The sequence below is a fragment of the Polistes canadensis genome, unplaced genomic scaffold (genome assembly GCF_001313835.1).
Source record: "Polistes canadensis isolate GaletaPanama2010 unplaced genomic scaffold, ASM131383v1 scaffold_34, whole genome shotgun sequence".
In the NCBI taxonomy this organism is placed as follows: Eukaryota; Metazoa; Arthropoda; class Insecta; order Hymenoptera; family Vespidae; genus Polistes; species Polistes canadensis.
In genome coordinates this window covers 843,202-857,270 of record NW_014569581.1, presented here as the reverse complement: position 1 = coordinate 857,270, position 14,069 = coordinate 843,202, and the positions used below count along the sequence as shown (strand labels likewise).

General features: G+C 30.9%; 2 protein-coding genes across 5 annotated transcripts; both read left to right on the top strand.

Moving 5' to 3' along the window:
• The first annotated feature begins 2,990 nt into the window (after nucleotides 1-2,990).
• LOC106784435 lies at nucleotides 2,991-4,853 on the top strand. 2 transcript variants are annotated; one of them, XM_014743963.1, is made up of 4 exons: nucleotides 2,991-3,282; nucleotides 3,367-3,452; nucleotides 4,231-4,397; nucleotides 4,551-4,853. In XM_014743963.1, exons 1-4 carry the CDS (start codon nucleotides 3,248-3,250, stop codon nucleotides 4,818-4,820), a joined length of 558 nt encoding a protein of 185 aa, XP_014599449.1. In that variant the 5' UTR covers nucleotides 2,991-3,247; the 3' UTR covers nucleotides 4,821-4,853. The 2 variants fall into 2 exon arrangements, with proteins under 2 accessions (XP_014599449.1, XP_014599451.1); XM_014743965.1 differs by having other exon boundaries at nucleotides 2,991-3,452.
• Nucleotides 4,854-5,224: 371 nt separating this feature from the next.
• Nucleotides 5,225-13,509, top strand: LOC106784434 (A disintegrin and metalloproteinase with thrombospondin motifs 9-like). 3 transcript variants are annotated; one of them, XM_014743962.1, is made up of 15 exons: nucleotides 5,225-6,609; nucleotides 6,807-7,341; nucleotides 8,150-8,446; nucleotides 8,749-8,861; nucleotides 9,466-9,558; nucleotides 9,686-9,921; nucleotides 10,199-10,351; nucleotides 10,465-10,581; nucleotides 10,674-10,806; nucleotides 10,894-11,063; nucleotides 11,138-11,441; nucleotides 11,550-11,682; nucleotides 11,972-12,237; nucleotides 12,330-12,595; nucleotides 12,928-13,475. In XM_014743962.1, the coding sequence occupies exons 2-15, from the start codon at nucleotides 6,816-6,818 to the stop codon at nucleotides 13,151-13,153; spliced, it is 3,033 nt and encodes a 1,010-aa protein (XP_014599448.1). In that variant the 5' UTR covers nucleotides 5,225-6,609; nucleotides 6,807-6,815; the 3' UTR covers nucleotides 13,154-13,475. The 3 variants fall into 3 exon arrangements, 2 of the variants coding, with proteins under 2 accessions (XP_014599448.1, XP_014599447.1); XR_001381418.1 differs by lacking the exon at nucleotides 5,225-6,609 and having other exon boundaries at nucleotides 6,645-7,341; nucleotides 12,928-13,307; nucleotides 13,386-13,509; XM_014743961.1 differs by lacking the exon at nucleotides 5,225-6,609 and having other exon boundaries at nucleotides 6,645-7,341.
• The last annotated feature ends 560 nt before the right edge of the window (nucleotides 13,510-14,069 follow it).

The following is a 14,069-nucleotide window of genomic DNA, read 5'->3' as shown; positions in this document are numbered from 1 at the left end:
TTCGTTCTAAAAAGAAAAAAACAAAAAAAAAAGAAACGAAAAAAGAAAAAACTTTACTCTTTACTGCTCTGTGTTCTTACCATACACGTTGGTAAATATATTATACTTAAATAATAATATATACGTAATGTATTATACTTAAGCGCATATATGCACATATAGGTATTTATAAGCGTTGCGAGTAAGTGCGATTTTAAATCTCGCGAGTGTGCTTGTGTCCGTCTTCTTGTTCTTCTTTATTACTATTATAATTATTATTATTATTTCTTTTTTTTCTTTTTTCCCCGTAATCGGTAATTATGTTTGTAATATCATTATAAAAAATGAGATCGTAAAGAGAAGATTTAACGAGGAACGGATTAATTACACGAAAGTTGTAACAGTAAATCTTACTATCCGTTTATCTCTGTTTCTTTTTTCTTTTCCTGTTGAAAGCTCAAAACTACCAGCTGTAACGTCTAGAACACTCGTCTCTTTTAAACTTTATCTTTCCAACTTTAGTTTCATCCCAGAAATTGCTATTTATTTATTTATCCCTTATTTATGATTTATTTCTCTTCGAAAACGAAACTTTGTTCTTTTCTTTTTTCTCTTTCTAAAAGAAACATTAAATTTTGTCTGGAGACCATTGGCCAGGAACCACAATGGTATGGGTAGGTCAGAATAATTTCAAACTTTGAAACTTGATTATCGATGTGAAATATTTAAAGAAGGATTCTTGAAAAGTGACTACCGAAATCTCTGTAACTCTTAAACGAAAGCTCGTAAATTGGTCTCCCACTTAAAATCCAATTTTATTCTAAAGTTTCAAAGAATTTTCTAATCGTAAGATGAACTTCATTTACTTTCAGTCTGCCTAATAATACTCTATTACTTTAGATTAATATATTTTATAATTATTTCACGATGTAAAATATTATTACAATAACTGAACGAAGAAAAATCGAGAAAGAGAGAGAAGAAAAGGAGAAGAATAAGAATAAGAAGAAGATAAATGATAAATACTTACTTAGATTCGTTTGAAAAGAGTAGAAGAGCATCGTGAGAGAGAAAGCAGTTGTACCGTCGACTGCTTCACCGACTTGGAATCGATTTTCCTGCGGTTATTCACCTCTGTAAAACGTGCAGGTACCGTAGCAGAAAAGCGGAATGATCGATGAAAAGTAACAACTATTACTTTGTGCAGCCGCTGGCACTGCGGTCTCCTTGGCAAAGTGAAAATTCACTGATTCAGAGATCAAATTATAAAAGATATTACGTCAAAGTAATAAACAGATGCTCGTTTATTTTTTTTTAATAAATATTAATCTAACTCACAAAATGTATCATTATTACAAACAAAATTTTTTCCATCCAAACATTTAATTTCAATGATGATAATCAAATTTTGCAAATTTGATTGTCTTATATATATGTATATATATGAATAATATGATAAATGAATAAAAGATTTGTTAATGAAATTATAAATATATCAATGAAATATTTGTATTTTGAGTGAGACCGTGCGATATTCGATAACAAATAATATAATGGCATAGTCGATCATTCATTCAATTATCAATTAAGCGAATAACCGATTACACGAAAGCCAAACAAACAATCGAAATATCGATTTGCCTAAATACTCAGCCAAAATACTCATTCCGAAACGTTTAGTAGCCACTAGAAATTCTCATTTTCTTTTTTCTTTTTTTTTTTTCTTTTTTTTTTTATTAAAAGAATATGAATCTATATAAAGTTCCTATATATTATTAAAATTTTAGCATTTTGTATCTTTTAATTTAAAGTAAAAAGAAAATTGTTAAATGTTACTTATACATTAGCTAAATTATTTCAAATTGCCAACATAGTTATTTATCATACACACATTAAATATTTATGATGATACTGTAGGGAAATAATAAATGCAACATGTGGATAGTATTGTAATATGAATTGCAAAATAATAATACGTCATATGCAAACTGAATCAGCAAAGACCAACCAACTGAATAACTTTTACTATTTTACAAATAAAAACAAATACGTGAATTAAAAGTTGTTTTTTATCAAGGGGACGATACTTCGTATTATGGGGAAACATTTATTCCCAGGTGGAAGCTCGCCAAACATATAAAGGTCATCGTCATTTGTTTAAATGAAATTATGCATTTTTGGACATCCGCAATCGTTGCAGACGAGATTTCTAAGATTAAAATTAATAATTGTGACAATTGAATAATAGATAATAGTCAATAAAATCATTATCAAATAATAATAAAACAATATTTATAATTACAATTATGTAACAACTACCTATATTGTAACTAATTGTAACAAAAAACCTATAACAGGACGAAGTCCTAATAAAAAGAAGAAGAAGAAGAAGAAGAAGAAGAATTGTAAAGTGGAATCAATAATAAACTCCGAAAGTAGAATGTATAATATTTCCAAATCTAACACCAATTATTTGACCACGGTAATCGTGGTGATAAAGTTTACCGCGTTGAAACATAATCAAATATTATTTTTTCATTAGAAAAAGAAAACGTATAATCTTACCTAAGTTTCATTTTATTTCATCACAAAATGAAACAAACAAACAAAAAAATTTAATAAATTAAAAGAAAAAGAAAAAGAAACAGAAGAAGAAGAAGAAGAAGCAGAAAAAAACAATAGTTAGAAATAATGAAAAAAAACGAAAGGAACGTTTAAACGGTAATTAATCTCATTGGCAAGTGGCGGTGGTGGTGGTGGGGGACGGTGGTGGCAGGAGTGGAAGGATGGGGAGTTCTGACGTCAGACGACGACGATGACGACGACAACCAGGAGGTGGAGGAGGAGGAGGAGGATGAGGAGGAGAAGGTGGATGGAGGAGGAATACGAGAAATACGACAAAAGGTACGACAGGGACAGGGACCTTTTGGCAGGATTATCGATTTTCAACGTTTCGAGGTTTCTAGAGCAACACTCGTATTGCGCAAACTCAGCAACCGAGCCCCAGTGTATGACGCTACGAGAATTTCCGAGTGGCGGAGAAGCGTCGCGAGCGTCGCGAGAGCCTCGATTTCGTCGCCATGACGAAAATTCGCGAAAAATTATCTATTTTCTTCGAGTCAATATTAAAACGTCTCTCACTCTTCCACATTAGCCATTGTCTTTTTTCGTTATTTATCCAACACAACAGTTATTATCATCTTTTGTGTCCTTATTTAGATACTACTACTACTACTACTACTACGTGCAGAAAAAATGCCAAAGGAAAATGTTGTTGACGGACCATCGGTTATTTTCAATAACGTGACCATTCGACCTGTTTTCCATTCTAATTAATATAATATACAAATATATGTATATATATATATATATATGTTAACATATCAGGTGCTTGGAATTCTCAAAAATGGCTGAAGATATTCGTGTAAGAGTTGCGTGCTTCCTGATTATCGTTTCGATCGTCCTCTCCGATGGTAAGTGATTAATTATGCATTCCTTCCTGTCTCTACCACTGTCTACCATCTTCCTTTATCCCTTTATCAATATATAGGTGTATGTATATATGTATGCGATATTTTACATACTTTGCACCTGTGCCTATATTTTCCATTCGCACGATTAAAATTACAATTGATATACCAAAATGGTATATACCAGTACACAATGAAAAGTGTCGGTAATTGAGATAATGGATTAATTATAAATCAAAAAATTTAAACCATTTATTATGTAATCTAAATAATTGTAAACTAGATTCTTTTAATTTTTGTTCACTTATTGTTAGTGTATTGGCAAATTACTGGGATATATATATAGTGTCTTTTTAACAAATTTAATATTTATTTAATAAATTATTTTTGTGATTACTTTTTGATCGATTTTTCATACAACTGCCGAATATTTTGATGGAAAGAAAGATGGCAATTTAGATGCAGTGAATTTAATATCAAATCAACGATTAATGGTTACACCTAATATATACATTTTATTGTTGTTTTATTGTTTTTCTTTTTCTTTTTTGAGTTACTTATGTACTTGTTAACATTTAACACATATGTTACATTTTATAAAATAATTAATAGAAGGGTAGAGAATATTTGAAAATTGTCATTTACTATCTACTTACATCAATCTTCATTCAAGACTCGATCTAATTAATGAGATTTTATATTAGCACTATAAGTTAAACACGTTTATCAAAGTCTATATCATCGAGCGTACATACGTAGTAAGTTTTCTTTCGATAACCAGGTCAATTAATGACGAAAGAACATCGAACTAATGCTGCTTCCGAACGGCCGAACAACTTATGGTGTTATCAGTGCGATTCTATGGAAGATGGGGATCTATGCTCCGATCTTCCCTATAATCATTCTTCCTTTATTCACAAATGTAAAGACGATAAAAGAATTTGCATGGTAAGAATTTGATATAAATATATATTAAATAATTGTAATAGTTTTCGCCAATTTAGATAACTAAATTTGTTCTTTCCATGATTTGATTGAATTATATACAATTTTTTAATTGCTGACATATATAATTCGAATTGGATTATTTATATTTTACAGGTTAAACGATTCTCTTACACGACGAGTACGGAAAATTCAACTTCGAGTCCTCACGTGTGGTCTTTGGAAAGAAACTGCACGAGTAAATGCGAACCTGGTTGTATAGTGATCGGTGAAAGAACGAAGCTTTACGCTTGCACGGCCTGCTGTGATAAATCTTTATGCAATACCGGAACCGGAACTGCCAACGATCTTACGATGAAAGAAATAAATTTTCTTTTAGCGCTTATATTACAAATCGTTTTAACAATCACCATGTATTCGTCGTGACAATATCGATAAAATAACATATATTAAGTTTTATTAGTCGACTTACTTTTATTTCGTCGTTCCGAATCCTTCCTATATATATATTTATAGTAGATAGATATTACTACAAATTTTGGAAACGAATACAAAGTGGAATAACTTCCGGAATTAATTTAATCGGTCGTTTCCGTTCCAAAATACGAGATTAAAATCCTCAAAGTTTCTCGGAAGATAGACGATCTCAAAGTTTCACGGGAATTTACATAATTTTAGATATCACTCGTTTGAAACAGAGTTATTACGTGTAAGTAAATTTCCATAAAATCGTTCCAATGTAAATTTCACAACAAATTTCCCTGTCACTCGCAGTGACATTTTTCTTTTCTTGTTTTCTTTTTTGTTTTTTTTTTTTTGTTTTGCGTATTAATTCGTTTTATTTATTTTCCTTTTAGAATATTTATTCAATCGGGCAAAGATAGATACGAAGGCGTATCTGTCAGCGTATTTGTGCGAAATTGTTATTGTCCTTTTGTCGTTGATGTGACAATCTAATTACCTGAGTTACCGTTAAAACAATCAGTTCAGTATAGAATTGGTTGTGTCACAGGTGGTCGTCGTTGTCGTTGTCGTCGTAGTCGACGGTGTTGAAAGAGAATTTAGTGGAATTCGATAAATTCGAAAAGCGACACTTTGTCAGCGTTACAAGATCGTAACAGAGAATGAGAAAGAGAGAGAGAGAGAGAGAGAGAGAGAGAAAGAGAGAGAGTAAGTATTATACGGTTGAACATAAAGCCGCCATTATTAGAACTTGTGCCGGTTGCCAAGTACTTGACTGGTGTGCTTTTTCTAGCCCCGCAACGATGCGTTTGCTTGCATTCGTCGATGCGACGATGCGTTCTCGGCTGCTTCGAAGAATATCCGGCTCGTTCGTCTCTTCGTTATCTTTTTCTCTTTTCTTTTATTTTCTCTTCTCTTCTCTTCTCTTTTCTTCTCTTTTCTCTCCTCCTTTTCCTCCTCCTCCTCCACCTCCTCTTCCTCTCTTTCTCATGGGCGCGTGCTTTCGTCGTTTTCCTCGTCCATGTGCTAGCCAGTTGCAACGCGTACGGCCTACCAAACGAAACTGCACTTTTCTCATTAGACCTTAATTAGAAAGAATCTTTTTTTATTCTTTCTTTCTTTTTTTTTTATTCTTAACATTAATCTCTCGCTCGATATGTCGCGAGCCAAAGTTTATTCTTTCTTTCTTTTTTTTTTCTTTTTTTTTTTTTCAATTAAACCAATCCCATAATATTATCACGAGTGATATTTTCCCATCGTAATCGTTTGAAAAATGATACATTTGTTTCCCGAATTGACCTAAGTGATCTTTATTTATTGTATCCTTTCTCACTCTCTCTCTTTATCTCTCTTTAAGACAATTTCACAGAAGAATGATTTTACGCGTTTCAGATTTGTTAGATATCATCGTATACGTCATCGTGTAACCATCATCATAATTCTCGTAGTTCGTTGATTGTTACAGTTGTCATTGTCAATTCTTGTCAAAGTCACATCTCATTTCTGTGTTAACTCTTGTGTACAAAAAATTGACCAACGATAAATATACATATTATTCCGTATTCTTGTTGTTCTAACGCGTACATTAATATTCAGTGTTTAATTCGCTTTATTATTCAAACAACCAGTAACTTCGACCAAAGTTTAACGAGTGCTATAGCATATAAAGTGTCGAGTGGTTAAAGTAGCGTAGTTGAAATTATTAAACGTTCGAGTGTGTTACCGATTAAAACACAAAGAGCGTTTGAGTCCGGTAGAAAAAACAATTTTCATCGATATAAATTGTTATTTTATATATATATTTCTCTTTCTCTCTTTCTCTCTCTTTCACGTGAGTGCAATTATATTTGTACAATTTTATCGTTCGTTTCGAGTGTGACAGTTAAAGAGAGAGAGAGAGAGAGAAAGAGAAAGAGAAAACAACCGTAGTGAATTAAATTAATGCGACAGGGTGTAAGCATGCCACAATCGAAACTCACGAGTTTGCTATTAACGACGTGGTTATTCGCAACAGTGGCCACTAAATCGCGCGTAGACGAGCTCATCCAAACTTCAACCGAATACGAGATTATATATCCGAGAATAATAACGTATGATTATCTATCCTCATCGTTACGTGATCAAAGATTACCATTGATAAATTATTATTCGAGGATTCCCACGTTAAAACATAATAAGATCTATGTGATCGTTCAAAATTGGACACTTGTAACAACGATCAACGATCGATTAACATTTTCAAATGGTCTATCAAATGAACGAGAAAATTTCAATCGTAGTTTCTTAGATTGCGATCTAAGATACGGTATTATAGAAAACAATGAAAATTCTTCGTCAGTTGTATTGACGATTTGTTTAGATGAAATATATGCATTTTTCATCGTCAATGGTAGATCCTTCTTCGTGGAACCTTTGACTAATGGTAAACATATTTTTTACGAATCGAATAATACCAAATGGTGGTCGTCCAAACAATTATCCAAAAGTAAGGAATATATTTTTAATACGATACAATAGATTTATAAATTAATTCATTTGATGTGTAATAACTAAATAATATAATAAATTAACGAGAAACTAACTGTTAAAATAAAACAAATTCTTAAATCTACTATTATTTTTACAACGATGCTCGTTTAAGTTTTCTTGGAAAGTGTATTTCTTTGATAATCCGATCTAATGTACGAATTAAATTTTTTTCTTTAAACTTTAGCACGAATATACAACATTTCACCATTAAGTCATGATATACGAGTTATTATAAAAACAATTTCATATAATCCCTTTTTCCTTAATTAATTCGAAGAATTCTTATATTATTTTTCTGATATTTTTAATTGATATTCAGTATAATAATATAATACCAAGCAGAGCGTCTAGTAAGTTAACATACAAGTTGTAGGTGGATCTGACTACGTACGAGATACGCCGAGTGTTTATTTAGTCTCCCAAAGCTGCTGTTGCATCGGTATTAACATTTCTATGCTAGGAACGTAGCCAGACGTGTCCACTAGTAGTAGCATTCGTATTCTTAGTAAAACGCTATAGATCCTCTACACCTGCCATGTTACGGCAAATACGGGATATGACCCAGTTCCTATCTCTCTCTTTCTCTCTCTCTTTGTCTCTCTCCCTCTCTCTTTTATTCTATCCCATACTACGTTTCACAGATACATATAAAGAAGATATACAAATATTGCGTTATATTATTCTAACAGTTGGTTTCTTTACAATCTAACCGACGTATAATTTACGTAACACGATCAATGGATTCTTCTAAATTATCTTTTCAGATTTTGGTCCGTCGATCGAAATTTTACCTGATTTTTATTACCAGAAGAAAATAAACGAATTGAAAGGTCCCACAGAACGATCCAAACGAGATATTCCAAGCGTTAAAACTAATGGATATTATAATCTAACCGGAGATGTTTTCGATATGGAAAATTTGAATCTTGATTTCGAGGATAATGAGGAATTCTTGAAAAAAACAGACGACGATGTTATGATCGAACGATTGCCACCAAGGAATGATCCCGAGGACGTTGGTTATTTTTCTAATCCATCTTGGAGCAGAAGCAAAGTACCGAGTACATGAACATTTTTTTCTTACACGTTCGTTTCAACATCAATAATTTCATTCATTTATATTCATCGATACACTTGAAATTTCGTTTATTTCATCGGAGAGAATAATTATTACTTTTTGATTATTTTATAATTATAATGGGGATATATATATTATATTTTTTGCTTTTGCTTGAATTAATGTTTCATTTTAAATTCATCCATTAAACATTCGAATATCAAGATAATGAATAATATTACCGTGTGCGTCTTATAATTGCATTACAAATAATTGCTGTTACGTTTTATTAACCTGTCAACATAGAACGGAAACAATTACCACCACGATGGTTGGAGGTTGCGATAGCTGCAGATTATTCTGTTATCGAATTTCATGGTCCTCGTGTTCGACAATACGTTCTTGCACTTCTGAATATTGTAAGTAAAATAAATATTACGATATACTCTTTTATTATTCCATTCGCGATCCTTTCTGCTTTTCTACATATCATATTTCTTTTAAATGAACTAATGAAATATTAATGATAGTATATCTATCTAAGAACAAAAAAATATGAATTGCGTATCAGAATGAATTTATTGATTATTATTATAGTTAAGTACGAGAAGTATTTTTTTTCTGTTCATTTGAACCATTAAAATTTAAACAATGTTGTAATACTTTTCTTTTAAAATTAGACGAAGAATGTAATCGATAAAGATCGGCTTATACTTTAATAAAAAAAACAAAAGCCGCATAAAAATATTACCTATAAAACGTTCGAACTTTTCAACTTTATCTACGATTTTACGATAAAAGTGGAAACAAGAGTTCAAACGATTAATTAACAATTAACTAAGAAAACTATGGAATAAGGATAATAATGATAATGATTAAAGATATAAACTTTAATCAAACAAACGATCGAAATAAATAAATAAAAGAAAAATCGCTAATTATAATATTTCTCTTATTTTTCAATTTTGTTCGTACCGAATAAGAACATTAAAATCAACGATTACGATACTCGAAATTTTTCAGGTCAGTGCAGTTTTTAGAGATCCTTCACTCGACTCTAATATGGTTCTCGTGGTTGCTCGGATAATCCTTTACGCGGATAAGAGAGATAGTTTGGTAAGATAAGTTTTTGATTTAAAATCAATTTTAACGAATATATATATATTCTGAATATTTTCTATGTGTGATTATTAACCGATCGATTTTTATAATATTCCAACGATATTAATTTTCCCACTCGTAGGTTCAAGATGGAAACTCAAGAAAATCTTTGGAAAATGTCAACAAGTGGAACCGCAAACTCTTATCCTTATCAAAGGATAGTCACGATATAGCAATATGGTTAACTCGATTAGATATCGGTGGTCCATCAGGATACGCTCCTGTATCGGGAGTTTGCAATCCTGCGAGATCTTGTACTTTAAATCGTGACGAAGGTTTAACCAGTGCTTTCATCATTGCCCACGAATTGGCACATATGTTAGTCAAATTAATATCATTTGAAACCCATTTAAAAAAAAAAAGTATCTTTTAGTCTTACACACACGGACAAAAGTTTATTAAAACTTTTGAAAATTGAAAGAATTTTTATAACGAAGTAATAACGCGTGTTAATGAAATTAATATCAATCGGAAGAAATTGGAAAAATGTCATTTACGTACGATGACAAAAATTTAATTGAAATTTATAGTTTTTTAGAAAAAAAATAAAAGTATCTTTAAATTTCACAATAATCAAATTATTTTTTTGGCACAGTTTGGGATTGACTCACGATGGCGATAAAACATCTGGAAATTATTGCGAGGAGGAAGCTTCGCTTGGTAGCGTGATGGCCCCTATGGTTGCCGCAACTTTCCATCATTTTTATTGGTCCACGTGTTCGAGGAAAGAATTCCATCGGAAAGTCAAGTAACGTTGTAAATTATTATTTATCTCTTATTTGTCAAACGTATTATATTACTATCTCTCTCTTTTTGAGATGACATCTGGTAAACTAATGAATAAATTCCATTATTTTATAGACAATGGTCTTGTTTGTTAAATCGACCGAATATTGACAATAATATTACACGGTTGGATATTAATGTACAAGAAATGTTTACGATGGATGAACAATGTCGAGTGGAATTTGGTCAAGGGTGAGTTGAATTGTCAATAATCATACAAAAGTTTTAAATTGATTTCAAATTTTGTAATCTACGTTATGTTTGTTGTGTGATCGTATGGTTAGTTATCATCTATGTAAAAGCTTTGAAATTCGGGAACCGTGTTCTCGTCTATGGTGTGGTAATTCGAACATTTCTCAAATATGCAAAACTAAGAAAGGTCCACCAATGGAAGGTACACTCTGTGGAAAAAATAAAGTAAGATAATTTCAAGAACATATAATATTAATAAATATACATTATTTTTTATTATTTTAAATGATATTATAATAAAAAAAATGACAGTGGTGCGTTAACGGCCGCTGCGAAACTATGGATCGAGAAAGATCGAATTTAGAACCATTATTTTCTAATCCAAGAAATGGAGGATGGAGTGGTTGGAGTTTATGGGGAAAGTGTACCAGATCATGCGGCATTGGTGTACAATGTAGATCACGAACTTGCAGCAATCCACGGTAAAAATCGTTTATGAAAATTAAAAAAAAAAAACATATATCTATATATATATAAACGATTATGTTATTCGTAGGCCAGCTTACGGTGGAAAATATTGTATGGGTTCTAGCGAGGATTGTAAAATTTGCGAGTCAATGAAATGCTTGACAAATATTGATCTTCGTGCTCAACAATGTTCGAGATTGATCGGTATTTTAGATTTTAAAGAAATATCGTCGAAATTGAACATGACATGGTTGGCTTACGAGCCCGAAGAAATAGAATTAAAATGCCGATTAATTTGCCGTAGCAAAGAGACCGGAGAAATATTTACAAGTAAAAAGAATCTAATGAATGGGACTCCTTGTTCTTACGGTTCTACGGACATCTGTATTCAGGTAACGAACGGGAAATTCTTTATTATTTATCAGATATCGAGAATAATAAACGGTATGAATTTGGAAAAGATCATTAAAAATGATTCTTCTTCTTTTTTTTTTGCGCAGGGCGAATGTAGGCGTATGGGGTGCGATAATATTTTCAATTCGGACAAAATATTGGACAATTGTGGTACATGCAATGGCAACGATACCGATTGCGACTACGTTATTAATAAATTTCAACGTAAACTACGCCGAGGTTAGTATACTAACTTTCGTTGAAATTGAATTTCAAGCCAAGAAGAGGAGAGTAGTACTGCAAGTTTCCATCTTCTAGTATAGCTGATCGAGAAGTATGAATAATTGGTTTAACACTTGCAAAGAAATTGGGAATAGTTAGAGTTGAAATTTCTAAACTCAATATATCTATCTCGAAGATAGCCTCTTGGCGATTCTATATATTCGAAAACTTGTTACAATTATATAAATCATTATTTCATTAACAATATTTTTTTATATAGTAATAAATTCATCTTTGTTATTTACAGCAATGACACGTTTAACCGTATTACCGCGAAATGGTATTAACATGGAAATGAATATTACAATGTTAAAAACATCGTTCGTACATAAAATCAATACAACGTTCGTTATAATAGATGGTAAAAAACGTCGACATAGAGTAAACAATTTTGATATAAAAAGTTACGAATTGTTAGTGGTCGAGGGTACTGCTTTTCAAATTCAGATAGTTGCTAATAACAAATATACCGTGAAAACTAGAGGGATGGCTTTGGATGACATTATCGTATCGGTATCAAAATATAATTGAATGAATTTTATGATCAGTTTAAAAATACAAAGAGAGATAGGTGTTACTTAATTAATTTTTATTATTTTATAAAGTTCGTAGTACCACCGAATGTTGTAAGATCGGGTACATCAATAGCTGTATCTTCACGGTATTCCATAAACCGTAATGAAAAAAATACAGATAAACGATACTTATGGATGGAGGGTGGATGGAATTTTTGTTCTGTCACCTGTGGAGGTGGAATACGGAGAAAAATGATTGCTTGTAAGGACGATAAGACTGGAAGAATAGTTTCCAGAAGGAAATGTGCATTTGTTCCCAAACCTAATTTAAAAATGGAAATTTGTAACATACAGAGGTATTGATGCATATATGTTTATATGTTATAAATTAAACAGGTATTATGAATAATTATTAAATGCGGTCTTGTAAATTGATAAATATTGTTTATAAAATATTGCTGATAATTATGACAGAAGACTAACAGTCAAAAAATAGAAAAAAAATGAATTTTATGATTTATCTTATATTATACAATGATTTATATCGTAAAACAAATGATAAAATTAATTTTTTCATGTTTTTTTTTTTAATTTTTTAACACTTACAATTAATCTATGGTTATAATTATCGGCACATATACGTGTCGCAATTACGCAATAATTTTATTAAAAGTTCATAACTTTCTAGTTGCGATTATAAATGGCTGCCAGGACCATGGGAAACATGTTCAGCTTCCTGTGGACATTTTGGTATTCAAACACGTCAACTTCATTGCGTTCGCTCGTCCTATAATGAAAGTGAAATAATTAGTAGTAACGAATTGGAGGCTTACAGAATAATATTGAGACCTTCTTTGTGTATGGATCATCAACGACCAAAAATCGAACAAGAATGTAACAGGGTAGCCTGTTAAAATTGTTAATAGCCATATTTTAGATTCGATTTTTTTTCCATTGTTACAAGGAATCGCGATTTAGGAGAATACAAATTTCAATTTGTGGGTTTGTTTTTATAATGCAGATAATATCCTATGGTTTAGAAATACCGATTAATGAAGAATTCATCAGGTAATTTGAATATTTGAAAATAAATTATACATACGAAACGATATCCATCCACTTAAATTAACATTTTTACATTTATAGTTATGACATCTTTCGAGTTTGAAAAATTACATATACTAAAAAGATATTTTATTGAAAAAGAGAAGGAATAATTGTAAAATAAGCTTTTTTTGTAAGTATCAACAATAAAACCTAATAAATTTTTATATATATATATATATTTAAATAATCGTGTGTTCGTTTATAGGATTCAATAGAGAATGATAGATTTGTTTAAATCAAAACTGTGATCAAGAAAAAAATCATAATATATAATGCAATTGTAGAGATAATTTTCTTTTCTTATTGAATAATCTATTTGTAAGAGTTTCGTTTTTTTCTTTTTCTTTTTTTTGTTACTATAGCATTTAAGTACGAACTTTGATCCTGTATACTATTATATCTTAAATGATTAACATTGATAATGGACTAGGCTTTATTCGTATCTAAAGTATACATACTGATAACATCGTTGTGGTGGCAAATGAAATATTTTAATAAAACGAAATTTGTATATAAGCAAGATGTTATAGCATTACATACTTATATATTATAATATATATAATATATTAAGAAATATACATTACGATAAAAAATATGTACTTCAGATCGTTCTTTTTATTTTTCTCTTTTTTTTTTTATTTCTTTTGTTTATTTAACATTTACTCTATCGAACCATTTTCTATTTCACGATACGCATCTATGATTGTTAAATGAACAAAAACA